The sequence below is a fragment of the Thalassophryne amazonica genome, chromosome 1 (assembly GCF_902500255.1).
Source record: "Thalassophryne amazonica chromosome 1, fThaAma1.1, whole genome shotgun sequence".
NCBI lineage: Eukaryota > Metazoa > Chordata > Actinopteri > Batrachoidiformes > Batrachoididae > Thalassophryne > Thalassophryne amazonica.
Window position 1 is genome coordinate 157,499,565 of NC_047103.1, and position 25,622 is coordinate 157,525,186.

Sequence of the window (25,622 nt, forward strand, 5' to 3'; positions counted from 1 at the left end):
TCTTTATCCAGGTGGATTGAAAACTTATATGTGGCCCTGTGACAGACTGGCGTCCTGTCCAGAGTGTGCCCCACCTCACGTTGACTGCTGGGATAGGCCTCAGCCCCCTCTGACCCTGAAGTGGAGTAAGCAGTTGAAGATGAGTGACGAGTGAGCATTCATCCACATACCAAATTTGGTAGAAATCGCCCAGAAAATGTGGGAGGAGTAGACCAACAAACAGAAAGACACACACGACCTTGTTCTTGGCCTTGACCCTAGTAATTGACCTTTGGCAAACTTGACCTCACCTAGGCAAACCTGGAAGCCACATATGTGTGGTGGAAACTGCAGTGAAAATCCAAATTATAACCTTTGACCCCCATGACCTTGGGCTTTGCCATAACAAACGCTTTAAGGGTAATTCTATTGTTGACCTGCAACCATGTTACCAAGCTTGGTGTCAATTAAAAAAGGACCTGGAAATAGAAATAGAAAAATGTTGCACAAATCGGAGTATTGTACATCACTGTTTTGTTAAAAACAAACAAACAAACAAACAAAAACAACATTAGAATTTTTTTATACAATTTCACCAACAACCTAAACTGTATAATGTGCCATTAAAATGCTGGGTAAAACATTTAGAAGGGAATGACTGCTGTAAGATTACATTTGTTTGTTACACACACTAACTGACCTTGAAATGTTTTTCTAACCTTAAAACCAGCTGTACACTTGCAATATATAATCACTTTTGCTGGAAAGTAGTTTGCTGAGGCGACAGAGGTTATCTGCTTGGCAACAGTCTGGAGGCTCCATCCATATCATACCTCCAACAAGAATGCACGTAGGGTGTTTTTTTCCCCCCCATTCTCCTCATTACGAGTGAATGTCGATTACGGGAATGATAGCCTCGTCTGGTGTAATTGACCCGCTGCCTCAAATTGATACCATCTGTCTTCATACAGATGTAATGACCTTGTAATAAATCGACAGTTCATTGCATTAACCCTGTCTATCTGTGAGAAGTGATGGTTGCCTGTGAGGTGGATCAAATGGATCAAGGGGCTGTCATTCAGTTCCAATTGTAAAGTTGGCCGAGTAAGTTTGTGTGATATCATCACAGTGTGGCCGGCCTTAACCTTTCTGGGGCCACTGGTGGGATTTTACTTTGGGCTTCTCCTGTTCACATCTTAACTACCCAGTAATTTAAATATGTAAATATATATTTATCTTCCTTGACATTAAATCGGTACATTTATTAGGAGGCATTTATTTAGTTTGGTTTTCATCCACAAAGGGTAGACTTGACATACTGGTAAGTCATATGGAAATGTTTACAATGTAGTAATTGTAGACTTGCTCAGTGGCAAACCCGTTTGAAATTTAAATATTCATAGTAGGTTGTCCATTGAATCCTGTGTTGGTTTGTATCATTGTCAAACTAACTGTAGTGAAGATTCAGTAACATCCAAACTGAATACGAAGGGCAGTTGTCATGCTGGTTAGTAGAATCTTAGAGGGGCTGGTTACTTGGACACTTCATGGTAATGTGTCCAGGAGGTTGTGGTACCAATCATGTGACTATCAGACCGAATATAATGACAACTCCAGTAACTATGGCATCATTTCCATCCTGTTACCTCTTACTGTGCACATCCCAGAAGACGGGACAGCAAATTATCAGTCTGAGAGAAGCTCATCTGTGAAACTGGCACATTTGATTGATCCAGAGTCATTTTAAGTACATAAATATGACAGCTGACAGCTGGTTTGAAGTGAACTGCACCATGTTCTGTTATATATATATGAATGTCGTGTCTACAAAGATGATGTCATAGTGTTGTCTTGTGTTGGAGGTTTTGTTCAGTGACTTCAGTGTTACTTTGTTGGTCAGTGTAACAGAAGATCTTAATTAAGCGAATGCTGGTGTCATTTCAGAGCCCAGATGGACGTTTCGAAGTTCGCGGCCATCATGGGAAGTCGGTGTTGACCATCAGTGGCGTGAGGCTCACTGATTTGGGTCGGTTCGACTGTGAAGCTCTCAGCAGGATCGGAGGCCATCAGAAGAGCATGTTTCTGGACATTGAATGTAAGTATTTTTGTTGTTTGAGCTTTTCCTATCCAAAATCGAGGTAAGTCAGATGTAGTAATTAGTTCTGGGAAGGTCTTGAATTTAAAAGACCAATAGCTGCCTTTCTACATTTAAACCAAAAAAGAAATTCAGCTGTGAACTGTCTGTGGAAGATGGTGTTCGATCCCTGTCTGTCAGGAGGAACATGGTCACAATTATGCACGCAGGTTGAAAAATATGCACTGGATTTTGTCCAAAGTTCAACCATGTAGCTGATGGTTTGAGGGTTTTTTTGTTGTCTGTACCTTTGCAGGAGAACAAAGTTCCAAGTCTTTGAGGTCCTGGTTTTATTGTGTGGTTGTGAGACTTGTGTGCTAACCAGTGACTTAAGATGATGACTTGATGTCTTTGGGAAGTTCCTTGGGTACTGTTGGAATGACTTTGTGTCAAACAAAGAGTTAATTTGGAGGTCTAAAATGAGGAGTATCACTTGCAGTGTGAGGGAATATCAGCTACACGGGTGCCTCAGTATAGAGGACCCGAGCGGCTTGAGAAGGCCATGATGGAAAACTTGTCTTGACCGTAGACAGTGTCACTGATGTTCCAGCCACTATCTGTTCTTGGCAGGCCTGTGATTTGATAGTTCCTGGTGGTGGGAAGGTGTCGTCCCCACTGAGGTGCGGTAAATTCAGCGAAGATGACGGTTTGAACATAAATCAAGTTGTAAATTCAGAGTTTTGCCTTCACACACAGCTGCCACTTCAACACGGCAGTGCATTACTGCTGACTTCTGCACTCTATTATACAATTACTCCTGAACAGTATCCCCAGAAAGTGCTTCACTTTGAATATGTAGAGTTATTATTTAATGAAGATTCAGGGCCGTTTGGGCAGAGCGCCAAAACCACAGCTTGTTGGTTGATCTGCGTCGGCTGCTTCATTTGTGATATGCAGCATAAGCTGTATTAATGGCTTCACTCTTCCACTCACGTACGTCATAAATCATCAAGTTCATTCATACATACAGATGCAAGGTCACCTGAATCAAAAACACCAACATGAAGAGCCACTCAGAGAGTGCAGTGGTCTTACATATGACACTGAAACATGACAAACGTAACAAAATATCATTTTCTGTGGCCTTCACACTTGATCAGTTCTGTTCAAAGCTGTAACACTCTTTACCCATGATTATTCCACAACCTTTCCTTGATGTTTAATCCACAGTCCAGATCATCCATCACACAATGGAACTACCTTTGGTTCTGGACTGCAGCCACACAGAGACAATTGGTGCATTCCCACCTCTTGAAAGTAGCTATCTATCTGCCACAGCCAGGTCAAACATGGCCGTCTCCTTGCCCTTCGTCAGCTGCTGGGGACTTCACCATTGAGGCATGCTGGATCATGTTCCAAGAAATGTGCCACATCTTAGCCTCCTTAAGTGACCTTTCATTTGACACAAAGTCATTCCCGTGCTACCTAAAGGCCTGGTCACATGGCACTTAACGAAGGGCAACAAAGGCCAAACGAAACAAGAAATCTGGAGTTTCTTTGACTTTCGTTGGCATAGTTTAACCTTTGCGCAGCTTTGTTCCTGTAGCTGGTGCTTCGTCAGGATTTTTAACCTGTCAAAAAATTTAACGAATGCTGCTGAAAACCACAATTCTTTTCAAGTATTTTGTTTTGCTGTTGTTCTTGACAGTTTTTTATCATTTGCTTAGTTTTTGTAACATTAGCGTTTATTTTGAATGTTTTCATACAGTGCAGAAGCTGGTTTGTGAGCGCTGCTACTGCCGCTGCGTTCATGTACCGTCAGAAAGTACAGGGCAAACTCAGCCTGTTTGCTTGATTTTTTTTTTTTTTTTTATCTGGGTGGGGGGTCAGCTTCACTGGGCTCAGGCACTTTATATAGGCCAGAATTAATCTTTTGTGTGGATACAATGAATTATTTTACCAAAAATAAAATGAAAACCATGCTCCTGCTACAAGCAACTGCTGAGTTTGAAACAACAAAAAAGTTGTCATTTCCGACAGTACTTGAACACAGCATCAGCAGCAGCCATTGCCTCCTGCGTGCGCTTATTAGTTTTTATTAAATATAACAATATGAGTGTAGGAATGACAATCCAGGCCTTCTGTACATGTGGCAACAGGTAGATGATTCAGATGATTATATAAAGAGCTGTTCTGGAAGGCAACATTCACGTTGTGGATCAATGATTGTGATCAGCTGGTGAAAATAACCACACATGGGGAGTCAATGCGCAGTGTTCACACAGACTGATCAATTTACTGCTCTGATGATATATTCAGTCGTCTTTACACTTATATTTATTCCCCCTTTTCACAGTTTTCTATTTTATATATATATATATATATATATATATATATATATATATATATATATATATATATATATATATATATATATATATATATATATATATATATATATGGTTTAGTAACGTAATAGTTCTGGATGAGGAACCAGAGCAGGTGGATTCACCGACATGCGCACAGATCTCCACAGTGGGTCAGATCACATGCTTCTGTTTGCAGTTTCTCCAGAACTCAGGCGCTATGAGAGTTCTGGAATGCAGAGATGCAGACACACACTGCCCCAGCAGTGGCTCCAGGCGCGTTTCATTTAAAGCATGGAGATCATTAGCTTTGGTTTCGTTTGGTTCCTTTTTTGTTCCTTTTGCACTCTTGATTGGCTGTTCCGTGATCAAGCTCGTTTGTCCACCTTTTCTCAACAAATTGTGACTTTTTTACTTTTTTTCCCTTCGTTCAGAATTGTCGTATGCCGTGTGACTGGGCCTTTAGGCTCCTCCGAAGAGACCTAGTATCAGAGACATCTAGCTATCACCTTACATTACTTTATAATATCCACTTTTGATGGCCAAGTCCAGGGAATTATTGAAATCGTAGATCTTAGTCTTGGTTCAAGACAGTTACAATCCACAGTGCTTCAACACACATGACAATTTAATCCACATGTGTTTGACAGTTGTGACCTTTAGTTTGACTTTCAAAAGTTCATTTGACTAATAACAAGCTTATATGTGACTTCATGTAAGCCTTTAATTGTAAGCATAGGTTATATCTTTAACCAGTTCCTTGAAGCAGCCTTTCTACAGTGCACCATTGGACCTCAGAGACTGTGACCTTGATTTTTATTGACTTTGCTGAAAATCAAGTCACTCTTCAGTCCAAATCAGACCAGAACCGTTCAGGTTAGTCTATCCATGTGCGGATGGACTCAGAGAACCATGTAATTATATTAATCTACAACTTCAAAGCCTTCAATTCAATTTATTCCATTTCAATTTATTTTTTTATTCATATAGCGCCAAATCACACAACATAGGTTGCCCCAAGGCGCTTCACAGAGGTAAAGCCTGCTACCTGCTTCAAGAGGTGCAGTGGAAGCTGTGGAAGCTCCGATCACCCACACCCACCTCCTCTGTCGTGTAATTGTTCACGTTTGGCTAAATGCTAAGGTTCATTGTCTTGGGAGAATCCTTCATGCCGCCCAGATTCTTTGTCAAGTCTTTCAATGAGAGCAAAGGCATTTCTACCCAATCTAATTGCTTAAGCATTTGCTATGCATTATGCTTACGCATAATGCATAGCTGTGCATTATTAATGCTTTCAGTAATGGTGTAACTTGTTGAATTTCACATCCTAAAGAGATAATCAGAGAATATTGAATTTCTAATCCTGCAACACTCTGGGCAAAATGAATTAGTGTGTCACTTCCAGAGCCTAGAATACCAGACGGAACTTAGCCCACTTTAGGCAATTGGGAAAACTGTGTCAGATCCTGACTATGAAAGGGAAGCATGCTATAAATTCATATAAACAGTCAGATCAGCAGCCTGGAAAAGAAAACCTCCGTGCAGTGAGTTCAATAGTTCAACAGTATTTAGTTCTTATAACATTGTGGCTGTTTTTTTTTTTTTGTTTTTTTTTTTGTTTTTGTTTTTTTGTGTTCTGAGAAATATTAGATTAATATAACCAAATTCTGTGCCCGCTCTACCACACACACAGCTTCCAGAAGGGTTAATTAGTGAGGGGATATCATGCATTTCCTTTTGCTTTCCCCGTGCTGACAGCTCCCTACTTCCCGATGAGTGCACCCATCCCTCAGTGCTGGTTGTTTGGGGTTATTAGGGGCGGGTTATCCCCTGCCTAATGAGCTCTGAAGCAAAGATCTCCATTTTGGCCTTGGAATTATTAGGTTCATTATGATAGCACTTCTGTTGTCTGAACAAGACCGATGCAGATGCAAAAGGGCCAGCGCTTTCTGGGCTGTGAGTGTTTTATTCCTTGAAGCCTCGAGGAACCAAAACGAGAGCATGAAGACAAACAGATACATTCAGAAAGGCAGCGAGAGGGAAAAGAATAAACCGCGTCTCTGATGTCATGTGAAAACCAATTTTCTTCTCGCATGGCTGCAGACATCGCCTTCAAAATCTGTTTTGCAAAGCTCTCAAAGGATGACAATTTGGAGATAAGAAGGTTTACACCAAACCGTCATGGCGTTCCAACTATTTCTCATGTAGTAAGAACACACATGTGGACTGACTTTCCAATCGTGAGGTGAACCTACTGCTGAAATACTTTAAGACCCGCCGGACTACTTTCGCCGCCGCCACTGCGTGGAGTTCCACAGAGGAATACAGACTGTGGGTGTGAGTGGGGCAGGCCTGAGCCAGCCGCTGCCACCTAACTAATGAACTCATTTACTAAGTCAGTGCAGGCTGCAGGGGATAACACGTCCTCGGCGGTGACACAACGCCAAGCATCAATCTCTTTAATGGAATCCTGCAAGTGAGCATAAAACAACCATAAAGTCTCTCTGGGCTGGAAGGAATACACACAACAGCTCGCCTGTTGCTGGCCAAATGAGCTTCGGTTTACATCCGATGTTTTACATTTTAGTGAGATAACTGGATTTTTTTCCCTCATTAGCCTGAGATGGCTTCAGTTAGGTTTAACTTTGTTTTATTCTGTGTCATGTGGCACTGGGAGCCTGTGTGCATGTAAATGAAAATGTTTATTCTTCTCCCTTTGAGATATTTGTGTGTGGGGGGGTGGGCAGCAAGCCTGAGCAAGTCATTTTTCTGTCTTTGATCATCCAGTGCAGCTCCACCTTTGATTTAAGGGTGTAATCGGCTGCCACAAATTCTGGAGACACCACCAATTTAATTTTTAGCAAATTAGCCTCTGTCTCAACAGAGAAAAACAGCTTTGAGATGTAAAGTCAAAGTGGAATGAAAACATATTTTATGTTGATTACGAGTTATGTTGGTTTGACCTCCTCCTCAATCCAAATATTTTTAATGTTGACTATCAGCCAAAATGAGTCTGGTAAATAAAAAAAATACTTTCAAAGAAAAATAAGTGTTTTTATCTCCACCGTGGGCAGCACGGTGGATTAGTGGTTAGCACTGTTGCCTCACAGCAAGAAGGTCATGGGATCAGTTCCCACCTCTGGCCTTTCTGTGTAGAGTTTGTATGTTCTCCCTGTGTTTGCGTGATGTCCCTCCGGGTGCTCCTGCTTCCTCCCACATCCAAAGCCATGCAAGTTAGGTGAACTGGAAACTTTAAATTGTCCATAGGTGCTGGTGTGAATGTGTTTGTTTGTCTGTATGAGGCCCTGCGACAGACTGACGTACTGTCCAGGGTGAACCCCACCTCACGTACCGTGACTGCTGGGATAGACTCCATGTCCCCATGACCCTTAATTGATGTAGGTGGGTATAGAAAATGGATGGATAGATTGATGGATGGACTTTCACCATGGTTGTGTTTGCCAGTTAAGTAGTTAGTATGTTTTTGTCAACTGAATGTCTAAAAAAGGACAAATGGATTTCAGTTCAAATTTGGTAGAAAGGTAGAACTTAGAGGAAGTAAGTATTTAAAGGAAAGCATTGCTTCATGCAAATGTGGATCAAGGAGTAGATCTTGTGTTAAATGTTTGGTCATTCCATCCAGATCCTGAGTATTTGATCCCTTATGTATTTGATCTTTGATTCCTTTGATACTGTAATGAGGGCTGTTGATTGGATCACAGATCTGTATAGATAGACAGACAAATTACAATGCAAGTAAATGTCTTGATGTGGTGTTAGGAGAAAAGCTCAGCAGTCAGGTTCACGCCTCAGAATCAGATTGGTGTTATAGGTCAGCAATAACAAGAAATCTGATCAGGATCAAAGGTCAGCAGTCAAGTTCAAACCTCTGGTTCAATGATCATTGTGAAAGTTCAGCAATAAAGGTTCTAAGGTCCAAATCAAAGATGTGTGATCAGGATCAAAGTTCAGTAGTCAGGACCAAACCTCAGGATCAAAGACCATTGTCAAAGATCAGCAATAAAGGTTCTAAGGTTCTAAGGTCCGGGTCAAAAATGTATGACCAGGATCAAAGGTCAGCAAATGATTTACAGGATACTGGGCATGAAAACCATAAGGCATCAGATGAAAACTGCATGATACATGCATTACACTTTGCACTGCTTTATGCAAGATGGAAGGTAAGACCTATGTTTCTGCTGGTAAGTTGGCTGAAGGATTTTTTTTCAACTTTTGTCTAATGGTCTGTATTTGTTCATATTTACGGGCCCTGCTTTTGAATGTAGGATCATGTGTGCATTTTTGACAGATATACCAAAGTTCATGACCAACCGCACTACCATCTATTATTCATGGGAGGGGAATCCAGTCAACATAAGCTGTGATGTGATGTCCAACCCTCCTGCTACTATGCTGTGGAGGAGAGAACGTTTCACCATCTCTGTGGAGGGAACGATCAACACGCGGGTGCACAGTGCACCAGGCAAATCTGTGCTGGAGGTGGGTACAAGTCCAATTTACCAGCGAACCAACACCCATGAGGTAACTCTCACATAACGTTCAAAACAGATTCAACCCAAAGACAAAAATTTCCTGTATATTTGTTTTGTCAATTGTGTCGGTAGCATGACCCAAGCAGAGGGTCACCCCTTTGAGTCTGGTCTGCTTGAGTTTTCTTCCTCAATCATCAGAGGGAGTTTTTCCTTATCACTGTCACCTGTGTGCTTGCTCTGGGGGTTGGTAAGGTTAGACCTTACTTGTGACAGCTTTGTTGTGATTTGGTGCTATATAAATGAAATAAATTAAAATTGAATTGGAAAAAGTGTAAAAAAAAACCAAAAAAAGAAGAAAGCAAAACACATACTGGGCACGACACCATCATCTCCTGTAGACGGACGGATGCCAGGAGGGGGGGGGATAATATGTGTGTGTGTGTGTGTGTGTGTGTGTATATATAATTTTTATTCATTTATTTTTTACATTCCAGGTGACACCAATGTCTGAAAGAGACTTTGGCCGCTACAACTGCACAGCTCGCAACAACATTGGCGTACGATACCAGGAGTTTACTCTGGCTCAGGCAGGTGAGTTTCTGCAGTCAAGTGGCCTCAAAGCCAGCCAAGAGACATTCATCACTTGTTTTTAAGTGCAGAATCGGTGGCCTTTTGAATCCACTGCCCTCACCGTAAGTCCAACTGTTTCACTACTCCGTAACCTTCTACCTCTCTACTAATGGTAATAGCCTTATTTACAATTCTCAGGAAGATCAATTCCACTACAACTCCCAGCCCCTATTTAGTGTAGCCTAATCTCAAATATTGCCAGCTGATTTAGCATACCCTTTGCTATTTACCGAAGTACCCCCTAATTTACGGTAGCTCAGGCTAATACACAATAGTGCAGTCCAATTATCTTTAGTGCAGATTGAATTGCTCTGGCGAAGGAGAAAAGTAGTGAGCAAAAAGCTGACCTAATATGTAATCTTGTAGGAAACAATGTGTTTTGCAAGTTGTTGAGACACAGTTCTGCACAAATGCACAATGAGAGCAGCAAAACAGAAGAGATGATTTCAGATGGAAGCAGCTAAAAGTCATCAGCGCCACACTTCGTCTGTAATGCTAAGGTGCGTTGAACCTCCAGGAAAGTAGAGCTCATCACGGACAGTCCGTCAGAGCCAGTACTCCATCTGAATCCAGAGCCAATCGCATGTGACAGACATGCTGTCCAATAGTTTGATGTTATTTTGTGAGTTATTGGCAAAAAAACCCTCTCATTCTCGACATGGTGACGAAAGAGATCATTATCATCTGAATCTTCCTTCAGATCCGGTTCATTACCTAAACATAATGGATTCTTCATCTTACAACTAATTTTTCACAAAAATGGATTTTGTCTAATTCAGATATCAGACAAAAGAAATGGGAACATAAACTTTGGCAGCAACTGCTGTGAATTTAAAATGTCTCCTGCAGCCTTCTGCTTGGCTCCAGAGTTTAACTCCAACTCCCCAATGCAAGTCAACCAGACAGCTTCAATAATTCTGTATTTTCCAGAAAAATGTTGTGCATTATTAGTTATGAAATATGTGTGCTTATTGAACCTATTATTACGATTAAAAGTGGCCATGTTTACCACATCGCCCATTCATCCTGGAGTGATAGAAGGTCAGCCAATGGCAAAATGATTTTTTTGTCATCATTTATTTTTTATTACAACACCAAACATATTACAGTCACCACAATAAATATGGAGCAGGTAGCTCAGTGGATAAGGAGCTGCCCTGTCGATATGTAGACCTGGGTCCAAATCCCGCTGATGCTACCTCTGTGTCCTTGGACAAAAAACTTAATGTACATTGTCTCAGTCTGCCCAGCTGTAACTGGGTACCAGCCTCGGCTGGGGTAGTAACTTGCATCAGACTGGCCTCCTGTACAAGTAGAGGCCTAGACTATCATCCACTTGATGCTACGGAATCCGGAGATAAGCACAGACACCAACAGGCCTCAGGGCCAACATAGGAATCATAATATTTGTTATTCACTAATTTGAATTGCGCTTTTTTTACCCCCCCCCCCCCCCAATATGAAATAGGCGGGATATAGCGATCAGCATGTCCATCCGTCTGTCCGTTTTCGCTTATTAGCACAATATCTCAAGAACCAAGTGACCAATTTCATTGATATTTAGCATAAGGCTGGGTGTACTTCGGTGATCCCTCGACCTATTACTGATTTGTGGGGACTGGGTGGGGTGGGGGGGTATGTCATCTCCTGATGACTCTTTACCACCCTTCCCTTTGCCACCCTCCTCTCCTCAAACAGCCAATCAATTAGATTTTACACTGTCATGTTATTTAGATGGAAGGACACCATCAAGTCACTTAACAAGTTAGTCCACAATAAATTGTCTCGTCATGCTTTCATTCTTGCCAATGACTGTTCCAAGTAAGAAATGTCCAAAAAGCTTGGAAGCCGGTGGGCAGTTGAAATATCACGAGGAGGCTTCCAATGCTGAAATGTAGTATTTTTAGTGAAAAAAAATTGATTTTTTTTTTTTCTTTTTGAGGGGCGAAAACAGGCCAAGGTCAATATATTAGTCCAGTTCTCATATCGTATAGAGGATTCTTAGAATAGCTGTTCTGAGGACTTGAATAAAGATACACTTGTGGCTACTATTAAACATAAATATGAAGTCACATATCACATTTTTACTGGTCACGTGATCTTTAACCTTGGGTCAGTTTCACTCAAACAGCTGAGAGCCATTATGGATTAAACATGGTGGAAGGGGTTCATGTTATGAAGTGGTTCAATTTTAGACCATTTTAGAATTAATTAAAATTAAATTAATTAAATTAAATTAAATTAATTAGACCGATTTGAAAAAATGTTAAGGCCACACAGGCCCATTTATTGTGGTATCATTGAATCACAAAGGGTTAATTTGCATGATTTGGTGTCAAATGTGTAAGATTTGTCTGTCTGTCTGTCAGCAGGAAAACTCAAAAAGACATGAATGGATGTTTGTTTTAAATGATGCAGGCATGAAGGCTGGTCAAATGAAGATTGGAAGAGTTTAAGGCTGATGCAAAAGTAGCAGATCCAATAAGTAGAGCTATATGTTTTTGTGTGAGTGAATAGAGGGGTGGCTTCCGTCTTTAGATAGTAAGTCCGAAAACATTCCACACTCATGAATACGATTTGTAACTGGTGGCTAAATGAATCCAGAGCCAACAGTAAAGATTCCACTATGGCATAAATGATGTCAGACTCACTTCAAAATGAACCAAATAATGTTGAATTGCTTCCAAGGCTCAGACTTATTATTTCAGCAATGTCGAAATGTTATTCTTTGTTTTGATTGTGTGGAAGCAAGTGAGGTAAAAGGCAGCAGGCAGTAATGAGCGCTGCTTGCAGCACTAAATCCTTTTATGTTCTGTTTCATTTTTTGTTAAAAAAAAAGTGTGATTGCTCAAATTCCATCTTCTGAATATTAAAAAGCTCTCAAAAACACACACATACTGAGCTTGGAGGCCACATGTCTGGAGTTTTCAGCTTGTGTGGACTTGTGTGGCCTTACCTGTTCACTGATCAATCTAAGCACAATTAATGTCTCTTCCATATAATATAGTTACAATTAACAAAGACGGTTTTGTCATGAGAAAAAAAGGTTGTGTTGCAGGGACGCTGACGGACCAAACCATTTCAGAAATAGTACATGTGCAGCATGTGCATGCATGCATTCATATGTGTGCATGTCCAAACATAGTTGTGAATTGAAAAGGTGATAATATAATTTATTAGAAACATTTTTGAGGAAAATTGCATTCTGTCTTTAAAATGAGGCACTTTTATCAGTAATGTGTGTGTCATGTACATTTTCTTCAACCGGTACCATCTTCTGTGATAGAATAAATAAGCAAGTCTCTACATTGTACGTGTGAAAAGTGATTTTCAGATGAACAGAACGCTGAATGAAAACTCCTGTCTGGACTGCACATGAACCTGTGTTATGAGTTGGGAAGTCCTACCAGCTTTGTAAGTAACATACTTGGAAATACCCCATGTATTTAAGGCTTATCATTATTTTGTGTTTTCAGATGTACCATCAAATCCATACTCGGTACGACTATCGGCCGTCTCTCAGCGTTTGGCTACTGTAACATTCCTGAAGCCCGACTCTCATGGTGGTGTGCCCATCAGTTACTACTTGGTACAGTACAAGGAGGTGGGCTCAATGGACTGGAGAGAGGTTAAGTCACACAGTGTTCAGAGTAAGTGCCATTTAGACACTTTTCATAACTGAATGTAACTGAAAGTATGTCTTCATTGTGCAAAATAAGACAGACACTTGCAGGTGATATGCTAGAACACATACCTTAATCAATGGCCACAATGTCCTGTGGCCCCATTTTCTCCTCAGAGCAACACAAATATCATTAACAGTTTCAGTCATGAGGTCGCTAGATAGATGTGTTTGGTAATGCCGACATCTTTGCAGGAGAACCAAGGTCCAAGTCTTTAATGTCTAGATGCTTCGGTGTTACTGTGTGGTTGTGAAACCTGAACACTAACCAGTGACCTAAGGGGATGACTGAATGTCTTTGGAACAAGGTCTATTCTGAGAATCCTTGTGTACCTCTGGAATGACTTTGTGTCAAATGAGCAGGTACTTGGAGAGACTCTGGGTAGAAGTATCACTTGCATTGTGAGGGAGGATCAGCTATGACATTTTGGACATGTGATGTCTTTCTCTGGGCATGATCTACCACATGGGTACCTCAGTGTTCAGGGTCCCCTTGGCTGGAGAAGGCCAAGGGGATGCCCATGTTTTAAGTGAGCACAAAGATGGATACTTTCAAGGTTGGAGGATGGATTGGTTGTCTGCCTGGATGGTTGCCATTCAGAATCATTTGTGGTCTGTGGTGTGGTGGATGCGGCCATGCACAGTGCCAGCATATGCTCCCAGACTTGACTTGACTTGGATTTGACGTACAGCTGGCGCAGTTGTGACTTTCCATGCTCAGCACCCGCATCATGTCAGTAACTAGTTGAATAGTGCTCATTTGCATAACAGTGAGCCTGTTGGTCTTAAAATGTCTTTCACACAAATCCACTATCTAAATAGAAGTGCACTGTGCGCCTGACCTTCTCTGGGTCTTAAAGTGGATAACCGCTGACAGTCTGATTGGTTTATTTCATGTCATGCCCCAAACACACCCATATGACTAATTCAGACGGTAATTCCAACCCGTTTGTGCCCTGCACCCGAGCATGTTCCCAGATTTCACACTCCATATGATGCCATGTGTCATAGATCACATGTGTTGTAGATCGTCAAGACAGGCCCCACTGTGTTCATCATTTTACTTTATGTTCTTGTTTTTGCCCCTTTTTGTAGATCCAAGCCACGTCTTTCCAAAAATAAATATATTGATTAATCCTATCCCCAGTTCAGATCAGTAGAAAACAAACTTACTAATGCACATTTTGAGGTTGACCGCTGTGACACTGTTTTGACAAAAGCTTTAATCTGAGTTGAAGACAATGAAAAACTAGAAAATAAACAGTAGATTACAGGGAATGGTAACAGAAAGCCAAACAGGTTCTAGTAAATCATCTCAATCTCAATCTCAATTTATTTATAAAGCACTTTAAAATGCACCAACAACCAAAGCGCTGTACACAACAAAAACAGGCAAGTTAAAATAATTTAATAAATAAAAAGTTACAGTTAAAAGCAAAAACACACAAAAAAAAAACAGTGTCAAGCTGTGTTAAAAGCCAAAGAGAAAAAAAATGTGCTTTAAGAGACGATTTAAAAGCAGAGAGAGAATCAGCCTGCCTAATGTGCAAAGGAAGATCATTCCACAGTCTCGGGGCAACGACTGAAAAAGCTCGGTCACCTCTACGCTTCCTCTTTGACCTTGGGATAACCAACAGTGACAAATCAGCTGACCTGAGTGAGTGTGAAGGGGCATAAAAATGGAGCAGACAGACAGATATAGCGGGGCAAGGCCATGAAGACATTTAAAAACATATAAAAGAATTTTAAAATCATTTCTAAAACGAACTGGGAGCCAATGAAGTGAGGCCAAAACCGGTGTAATGTGCTCGCACCTTCTAACACCAGCCAAAAGTCGAGCAGCAGCATTCTGCACCATCTGTAGGCGAGTAAGCAGAGTCTGATTCAGCCCAGTATAAAGTGCATTGCAATAGTCCAGGCGATTAGTGATAAAAGCATGGATTAAAATCTCAAAATGATGTTGTGAAAGAAATCGTTTCACCTTGGCCAGTTGTCTAAGTTGACAGAAACTAGACTTGACCACTGACCTAATCTGAGCATCGAATTTAAGATCACTGTCCAACTTTACACCCAGGTTTATTGCTGTCTGTGTCAGATACTGACTCATGGGACCCAGATCCACATATATTAAATCATATACTAAGGCAACGAGAAAGTATCAGTATCAGCAATAACCGATGGATCTTGGCTGAGTTTCAAGTCTGTTTAACAAGGGAATTTTTGGAAAAGCAGGAAACAAAAGTGAAGTGAAGTACCAAAAAAATAGTACTGTAATATACTGGAAATAAAATGTTTCCTGTTTAGAGTACCACGCTGAAAAAAGAGAATTGTTGTATGTTGCATATTGTACACTGAAGAAACAGAAAAATTCATGACTTTGCTTCACTTGGTAACACTCAAAAGAATTGAGTTTGTCCAAATTAACTTAAGACGTTGGTGTAAATATTACTTGATAAATTAATTTGGGTCAACTTAATTAATTTGCGTGTTATGAATTGAAGCAGTTTATTAAGTTGGGCCAACAATTCTCTTTTTTAAGTGTATGTATGGTCTCCCATACATGCTGAAAGAATGATTAAAAGACGCCAGAATCCAAAAATGTCTGAAATAACAGGAAATCAGGGAAACAAAACAAAGCCCACATATAGACAAACACATTCATAGTGCAAGACAGAATGAAATATGGAATACTTAAAATACTATGTTTGCAAACTAGTCTTGTACTGATGTAATATTCATAGTAATGGGGAGCGTATTGTTTATTAAAGGTTCTTAAGGCAGCAGGAAAAAAGGAGTTACTTTAGATGTTTTTCTTGGCTCAGTGGCTTAGTAGCAGACCTCATGGTAATATCTGAAAGTACTTGTGTGGAGGGTGGGTGGGATCTGCTGTAATGTGGTTGGCTTTCCTTTTACCTGCTTATGTATGAAGTACAGATCATTGAGTTTGGATCTCGCCAGTAATTTTACTTGCTTGATTAACGATCCAGAAAGCTTTGATTTATTCTTAACAGAGATGAAATTGAACCAGGATAGAATATTTAAAGTAAGTTTTGATTCAATGAGTAGTTTGTATACCCTTCTTAAAATGTCCTTCCTGACCTTCCATTTTAAAATGTACTGCATTAATGTAAGAGGAAGAACTCTGGTGGAATTTAAAATTTCTTTAGTATTTACTAAGATCCTGGACCCGTATCCACAAAGCAACTCACAGCCCTCTCAAAGAGCTCCTGACTTAGCCTACAATTTCCTGGCAAGGAATCTTAACCCGAGACGTGTCTGAGAGCAAGTCTGAGCAAGGAGGGGACAGGAACTCCTATCTTTGTGAAGTGGTGGGGTTGACCCCATTGCTAGGTATATAAGAGCTCAAAGAGCTGTGATTGGTTGTCACAGAAAGGGAAGGAGAAATAAAAAAAAAAAAACAAATGTGCTCTGCGCTCCTAGTTATGAATGGACAATGAAATCACCCACTCATATAACCTGAACTGCATTAAGAAATGTGTAATCATGAGGATAACTTGATGTCATGATGATGAAACTCGTCAACAGTGTTGCCACAGTTACTTTGAAAAAGTAATCCAATTACTGATTACTGATTACTCCTTGAAAAAGTAACTTAGTTACTTTACTGATTACTCAATTGTAAAAGTAACTAAGTTAGATTACTAGTTACTTATTTAGTTACTTTCCCCAGCTGCCAACAACAACGCACGTCAACATGACAATGATACCTATTTTGCCAAAACTCACTTTATAGTCACCCTTTCTTGACTTCAATGAAAATAAATACTTGTTTTATAAAAAGTAAAATAAAGACCTCTTTCTTGACCTCATATTTAACTGTTGACAGCACTGTAACAGTAAAACTTGCAATTTCAAACCTACATTGTTTATAAATGTAACTATTAAATTCTAACATTTTTATAACATTTAAATTCTCTCTAAACATTTTACTTGTCGAAATTATTATTATTTTAAGCAATATTAGTAGTTGTAGTAAAAAACGGCTTCAAAACTGGACCTTTAATCTAGGGGTGTTGTGGGTGGGGGCACGCCCCCATTCCATCTGGATTCGCCCCTGCTTTGGCGTTTGAGCACAAAGAATGGATTACATTTATTTATGCAGAAAACATGACCAGATTTACAGGTAAGGGAGTTTTATTGCGTTTTCACATCATGTGGTCCTCAGAAAGAGAGTTTAGGTGCATTTGAGTGGAAAATAGTGTTAGTTGTTGACGCGTCACGGAGGATCAGCTGTTTTTAACGAGACGATACGGACCGGCTCAGCTCAGAATTCTAAATAAAGGAGGGGAAAACGTATAAAAATGTCTTTGTAAAGCTCAGTGCAGGTGTGCTGATCACCGCGCTTTAAGAGGTAAGGACGAGTCGAGCAGCTGCAAAAAAAAACGTGGATGATCAGCTCACAGCTCGCTGAAAGTGGGCAGTTCAGTCGAACCCCGACCTCCTGCCCACGGACCAAGTTTAATGCTGCTGTCGATCCACAATGAAAAATAATAGTAACGCACAGTGACATGGAGAAGTAACTTTAATCTGATTACTGATTTGGAAAGATTAACGCGTTAGATTACTCGTTACTGAAAAAAGTGGTCAGATTAGAGTAACGCGCCGGTACCATCACTGCTCGTCAAACTTAAATGAATTGTTGCACAGCTTGGATATGTTTTAACGTACCTCAATCACATGCTGATTATCCACATATTACAAGCCTGAATGCATGCGTGCCTGCGTTTATTTAGTAAGTTCATTGTACGTAATGTAATTCTAAATACATTAAAAATACATGCGTGACACAAGAAAGTGAGAACAATTATTTCAATTGTAGTCCATTTAAAAATCAAATGACAAAATAGAAGTAATAATAAAATAAAATAAAAGTAATATTCATAATAATAAAATTAATGATAATACGAGGGCTGTCAATAAAGTATAGGTCCTTTTTATTTTTTTCAAAAACTATATGGATTTCATTCATATGTTTTTACATCAGACATGCTTGAACCCTCGTGCGCATGTGTGAGTTTTTCCACGCCTGTCGGTGACATCATTCGCCTGTGAGCACTCCTTGTGGGAGGAGTCGTCCAGCCCCTCATCGGAATTCCTTTGTCTGAGAAGTTGCTGAGAGACTGGCGCTTTGTTTGATCAAAATTTTTTCTAAACCTGTGAGGCACATCGAAGTGGACAAGGTTCGAAAAATTAAGCTGGTTTTTGGTGAAAATTTTAACGGCTGATGAGAGATTTTGAGGTGATACTGTCGCTTTAAGGACTTCCCACGGAGCGGGATGTCGCGCAGCGCTCCCAGGCGCCGTCGTCAGCCTGTTTCAAGGTGAAAACCTCCACATTTCAGGCTCTATTGATCCAGGACGTCGTGAGAGAACAGAGAAGTTTCAGAAGAAGTCGGTTTCAGCATTTTATCCAGATATTCCACTGTTAAAGGAGATTTTTTTAATGAAAGATGTGCGGACGCGTCCGGCGTCAGGATGCAGCCAGCGCGGGGCGGCGGCACAGGAAAAACACCTCCGTGTTGACAACCATTTGTAAAATCCAGGCGGCTTTTGATGGCTTTCAGTGGAGTGAGTATCTGAGAAATTGTTTAACAGCTGGGCATGTTCCAACTTGTCCTTAAGGCTTCCAACAGAGGTGCTTTTCCTGTGGCGGAGCATCGCAGCGGCTGCGAGCTGACGCTGCAATCCGTCCGCACGTCTTTCATTAAAAAAATCTCCTTTAACAGTGGAATATCCAGATAAAATGCTGAAACCGACTTCTTCTGAAACTTCTCTGTTCTCTCACGACGTCCTGGATCAATAGAGCCTGAAATGTGGAGGTTTTCAGCTTGAAACAGGCTGACGACGGCGCCTGAGAGTGCTGCGCGATGTCCCGCTCCGTGGGAAGTCCTTAAAGCGACAGTATCACCTCAAAATCTCTCATCAGCTGTTAAAATTTTCACCGAAAACCAGCTTAATTTTTCAAATCGTGTCCACTTCGATGTCCCTCACAGGTTTAGAAAAAATTTTGATCAAACAAAGCGCCAGTCTCTGAGCAACTTCTCAGACAAAGGAATTCCAACGAGGGGCTGGACGACTCCTCCCACAAGGAGTGCTCACAGGCGAATGACGTCACCGACAGGCGTGGAAAAACTCACGCATGCGCACGAGGGTTCAAGCATGTCTGACGTAAAAACATATGAATGAAATCCATATAGTTTTTGAAAAAAATAAAAAGGACCTATACTTTATTGACAGACCTCGTATTAATAGTTTGTATATGAACCTAAACAATTTATAAAAACATTAAGACAGTAAAGTAACATAAAAACATTACATGATTAAGGGGGAAAGAAATTGGTTAAGTTCTTCTCAAAACTGTTGAGGTCTAATGTCTAAGATTCTACAAACATTCTGGACTCACACGCCATTCCAACTCATTATAGAAATTTTGCAGTTTATTACCACCCTTGAAAAATGCCAGCTACCTTTTTTATAAACACGACCCAATCTAGAGCCCATGGATCCCCATGGGTAACATGCAAGTTATATTGATTAGCTTATTGTTATGTTTAATCCCCATGCTGGTAGTTGTGCACAAGCGCCAACTGTGAGAAGTGCTGGTACATGCTGTTATCCAAAATGAGAGCAGAGATTGGAGCACACAAGCAAAGTTCTTCTCAAACAGGTGAGTTTAGTCTATGGCTGCTGACATGGTGTTGATATTAATATATAAAATTGATATTAATAAATGTATGAATGTTATAGAGTTTAGAATAGAATTGAATGCCCTTTATTGTCATTATATAAAATGTAAAGTGTCAGTGCAAACAGATAAAGTAAAAAACAAAAACAGCATAAATAGTTTTACGAATAACATCCTACAGGACAATAAAATGAAAATCTCTATGTACAAATACATACATATATATATATATAAATTTCATTTATGTAGCACCAAATCACAACAATTGACAACACAAATATACAGGAAATTTTGCTGGTGCACAGGATGGGAAGGTTGCAGAAGTAGACACCACTTCTATCTCTGGATGGAGCCGCACCTCAAACAGAGAGAAAAAAACAGAATCAGGCATCAGAAAGACAGCTACTAGCTACTAGCCCTAAGCTTCACTAAAAGACCCAGACATTAGATAAAGTTGGGGCAGCGACCCACCCCGTTTCCTAATAAAATGAATTTAAAAGGGTTAAAAGCATAATAACATACTATGCCAGTATGCTGGCCATACAAAAGGGAAAATAAGTGTCTTAAGTCTAGACTTGAAAGTCTCTACAGAATCTGACTGTTTTATTGATGCAGGGAGATCATTCCACAGAACAGGGGCACGATAAGAAAAAGCTCTGCGACCCGCAGACTTTTATTCATCCTAGGGACACGAAGTAGTCCTGCACACTGAGAACGTAGAGTACATAGGGTTTAAGTAGGTCAGCTAAGTAGGGAGGTGCCAGTCCATGAACAATTTTATAGTTTAGTAGCAGAACCTTAAAAATCTGATCTCACAGGGACTGGAAGCCAGTGAAGAGATGCCAAAATGGGTGTAATGTGGTCAAACTTTCTGCTTCCTGTCAAAAGTCTGGCAGCAGCATTTTGAGCCAATTGGAGACCCCCGATGCTGGACTGCGGTAAACCAGAAAATAGAACATTGCAGTAGTCCATTCTCGAAGAGACAATTTCAAATTCAATTTATTTTCATTTATATTGCGCCAAATCACAACAAAGTTGCTTCGAGGCGCTTCACACAAGTAAGGTCTAACCTTACCAACCCCTAGAGCAAGCACACAGGTGACAGTGGTAAGGAAAAACTCCCTCTGATGATTTGAGGAAGAAACCTCAAGCTGACCAGACTCAAAGGGGTGACCCTCTGCTTGGGCCATGCTGCTGACACAATAGACAATACAGGAAATTTTGGGAGTCTATGCTGATGCACAAGACAGGAGGCCTGCAGAAGAAAACAGACAAACGCATGAATCAGGGTCTCAGCATCAGACATAGACAGGATAGGACAAATCTTCGCTACATTCTGTAGGTGGAAGAAAGCAGTCCTTGTAATATCTCTAATGTGGAGGTCGAAGGACAACGTAGGATCAAAAATTACCCCAAGGTTCCTCACTTTGTCAGTGTGATGTATGACACATGAGCCTAGCCTGAGCGTTAGCTGGTCAAATTGATGCCAATGTCTTACTGGACCAAGAACCATCATTTCAGTCTTATCAGAATTTAAAAGTAGGAAGTTGCTAGTTATCCAGCTTTTCACTAATGCAAGGCAATCTTCTAAGGATTTTATGTGGATGAGATTACCAGCAGTTAATGGCATGTATAACTGAGTATCATCAGCATAGCAATGAAAGGTAATCCCAGAACACTGCAATATGTGCACAAGGGGTGCTATACAAAGGGAGAAAAGCTGGGGGCCTAAGACGGACCTCTGTGGAACACCAACTTTCATATCACTAAGGTAGAGGTAGTGTTATTGTACAAAACACAGTGAGAACAATTGGTCATGTATGATGTCAACCATGCAAGGGCATTCCCAGTAATCCCAAAATTATTTTCCAGCCTGTCAAGTAGAATATGATGATCCACTGTATCAAATGCAGCATTAAGATCTAACAGCAGTGAGAGCTGTTTCTGTGGAATGATATTTTCTAAAAGCAAACTGCAGTGGCTCAAAAAGATTATTCTCAGTAAGGTAGTCCAAGAGCTGCTGTGAAAGCACCTTATATATTAATACAAATATGTATTTACATGCAATTTACATTTTTCCTGTTGCCAGGTATCACAATGTTGTGATGACCTTCCTCTCAGGTGTTATTACGTTACTATGCTGGGTGGGAAAAGTAAGCTCATTCATGATGAGGGCAACCATAAACATTATCAGGAAATGGCGGAATGATTTGGGCTTTTTTTCCCATCAGAATTTTTTCAGAAACTGTTAGAGACTGGCAGCTGGAAACCATTAGAAATATTTATCTGGCTTTCGGTGAAAATGTTACGGGCTTGGTAGAGAATAAGGAGTGTTACTGTTGCTTTAAGGACGGCCCCCAGCGGCATGTCTCGTGAGGCTTCATCACAGCGTTGCTTTGCGCCATGCGGCACCGCCTCGACGCGCGGAATTCCTCTGCACGTCTGTCTCAATGTGCCGAAAAAGTGCTGATGTCCACGTCTTTTCACAATTCCTGTGCTAGTCAGACGACGTCCTGGATAAAACACAGCGTCCAGTTTGGAAATGAACGGTATATTCCACTGTTACAGGAGTTTTTGTCATGGAAAGAGGAGCTGAGGCTTCGCGCGTCGCGGTAGTGCTGCATGGCGCAAAGCAACGCCGTGATGAAGCCTCACGGGACATGTTCTGGCATGTCCAGGCACATCCACAATTTCTCGGATAATCACTCGATGGAAAAACCACCGACAGCTGTCTGAACACCATCTCAAAGCCGTCCTGTGAGACCAAAACGGAGGTGGTTTTGTCTCGTTCCAGTAGCGAATCCATCGTGACACGCGAAGCCTCCACTCGGCTTTCCATGACAAAATCTCTTGTTAAAAGTGAAATCTGCCGGAAAATGGTTGATGTCCAGCTCTTGTGATAACCAGAGAAATGGCAAACGATGGTCACGGATCCAGACAGCCATCCGTTTAGAAATGAAATGGTCGTTCAGCCTGTCTATGGCGGCTTCGGATAGCGGCGCGCCCCACAGCTGCTGAGGGCCGTCCTTAAAGCGACAGTAACACTCCTTATTCTCTACCAAGCCCGTAACATTTTCACCGAAAGCCAGATAAATTTTTCTAATGGTTTCCAGCTGCCAGTCTCTAACAGTTTCTGAAAAAATTCTGATGGAAAAAAAGCCCAAATCATTCCACTATTTCCTGACAATGAAAATCCGCCGAGGGGGTGGACCACTCCTCACTCAAAGCCTGCTCACAGGTGAATGACGCAACCGACAGGCGTGGAAAAACTCACGCATGCGCACAAGGGTTCAAGCTTGTCTGACGCAATCACACGTGATTCAAATCCATATGGTTTTTGAAAAAAAAAAATAAGGTCGGATACTTTTCTAATAGACCTCGTAAATGCAGTCCATTTACCATTTGTACAGAGCAGTGGTTTCTGCCACTAGTCTTCCGTGTTTTGGCCTGACATGTCGTTCCTATTGGACAGCGCGAAGCTACGTCACAGCTCAGAGCGTCGAAAGTTCAAAAGTCAACTTGAAAAGTAAAAGGAAAAAAAAAACACAGTCCTCAGTGTACCCCTCTGATGCTTTATCAATGTTCAACAAGTTCAGAGCAGTGCAGTGAACGTGAATGAAGATGGAAGCTCTTTAAGACGCACTCCTAAATGTGATGAGTGTGCACGTCGCTAATGCACACACCATCTCTCGCTCCATTTTGCAGACAAACGATCACAGGACAATTTGTTTTTTTCTTTTTGTTAATCAGATGAGAGATCGTCGTCCTGAGGACTTGGTCAGCACCGGGTCCTGCTGCACACGGAAGGATGACTGAGCAAGAGTTTCGGTGGGAAAGTGTCCATCATCCTCTTGTTATTCCATCGAGGCGTCAGGCTGAGCGCGTAAACACACAAACAGCAGTTCTGTGAAAGAAACTTTGCGCGTCTAACTCCTCCCACCTCTGTCCGGTTGAACTTATGTTTTTTCTTTTGTTCAATTAAAAAAAAAAAGATTGGGTTGAACTTTGACCGCGTCAGCCTGCCGACAAGCGGCAATGCGCGCTCCCGTCAGAAGCGTCACGTCAAAAGCCAAGCTAAAGCGACGCTTCTGATGCCTCTAAAAAGCAACGCGTCTCACGCCTCTGACGCTTCCAACGCGTGAAAGGCCCATTAATCTGCAATAATGAGCTTGAAATAGCGCTGATCAAAATAATGAGGATAAAATCTATATCAGATTCCTGATCGGGATGCAACGTCCAATTTTGATCAAGCCTGAAACCACGTGATCGGGCCTGATTTCTGATCACGTGATCGGCTCGGGACATCCCTACTCTCATCCCCTTCATGCTCTGGAAACTGTGGAATCAGAGCCTACATAGGACTTATTTCTAATGGATTTACACTGAACAATTTGTGCCTCCATTCAGTGTTTTTTTTTTACAAGATATTCTTGATGTGCCTGAATCTTTGTTTTTTTTTCTTCTTTACCTTAGCCCACTTGGTTTTGATGAAATAAAGACAAGTTTCATGATCCATTTGATATGGAAACATACGTAAACATAACAGATGTATGCAACGACAAGTAGAATCTTCAAATGCACCTTGCGGTGCAGTAGAACCAAAATTGGTATCATCTCACCTCACCCATTGACATCATTAGCCCTAAACATAGCTACGGGGAAACAAACCTAGACACTGCCAAAGCTCATAATTGAGTAGTTGGACATACGTGCTTTTGCAAGGATCCCAGTTTGCAGTCTTTCTCAGCTGTCAGAAATATGTTACCTTCAATCAGCAGATCTTTTCCTGCGGTCACTGGAACTTTCCCTAGAGTCGATGCAAAGACAGGGTTGTGTAATCTTCAAATGCACCTTGTAGTGCATTGGGACCCAGAGTAGTACCATCAGCACACCCACCAACTTCAGCACTCTGAGCAATGCTTTGGACTCTGAGTGTGAACATGGTACTGAATCTCATTTTAAACCAGTAAAGTATCACCGAGCTCGTTCAGCATCTTAAAGCACGTATCTGGTATAACTTAGGTTCCTATTTCTGCCACTTAGCCCAACATACATCAACACCAATCAAGTGTAGACATGACATGCCAGACAATCCTTCAAATCCTTGGCCCTGAGATGTTGTGAGGTCATGACAAAGCTCAGCTTTGTAGACGAGTGTCAAAGCCAATGAGAGCTGAAAGCGTCTGTCCCTCCTGTTCTTATGCTTTACGACTCCAAATTGATTTCTGAGCCTTCTGGTGGAAAGTACAGCATGTTGTGAAGGATGGATGGTTGGAAAATGGAAGCCAGAGGACGAGTAGTCGGATGATAAGCAGGTCTGACGAACCTGAAGGGCTTATCGCTAATATCCCTCATTTCAGAGTCAATTACATTATAGAGATGCGGTGAGGTGAATACTAAACAGCACGTAGCGGTTGGGCAGTCTGGGTAAAAATTAGAAGCCAGGTACAGATCTCTAGACATAGTCTGGGAAAAATTCAACTTTTGGTTGAAAATACAAGAGTATGCAACAAAAATGTGGATAAACAAAGAACTTGATTGTGATTTTACAACCCCAGTTCCAATGAAGTTGGGACGTTGTGTAAAATGTAAATAAAAACAGAATACAATGATTTGCAAATCCTCTTCAACCTATATTCAATTGAATACACCACAAAGACAAGATATTTAATGTTCAAACTGATAAAATTTAT

At 41.0% G+C, this 25,622-nt stretch overlaps 1 protein-coding gene across 1 annotated transcript in view; it reads left to right on the plus strand.

Moving 5' to 3' along the window:
• Positions 1 to 25,622, plus strand: part of LOC117516211 (neural cell adhesion molecule 2-like) — a 1,113,624-nt gene that overhangs the window by 977,049 nt on the left and 110,953 nt on the right. The window contains exons 9-12 of the mRNA XM_034177131.1: positions 1,924 to 2,074; positions 8,729 to 8,919; positions 9,407 to 9,503; positions 13,019 to 13,192. Of these exons, the coding sequence (XP_034033022.1) occupies positions 1,924 to 2,074; positions 8,729 to 8,919; positions 9,407 to 9,503; positions 13,019 to 13,192 (613 nt within the window). The remainder of the gene's footprint in view (positions 1 to 1,923; positions 2,075 to 8,728; positions 8,920 to 9,406; positions 9,504 to 13,018; positions 13,193 to 25,622) is intronic.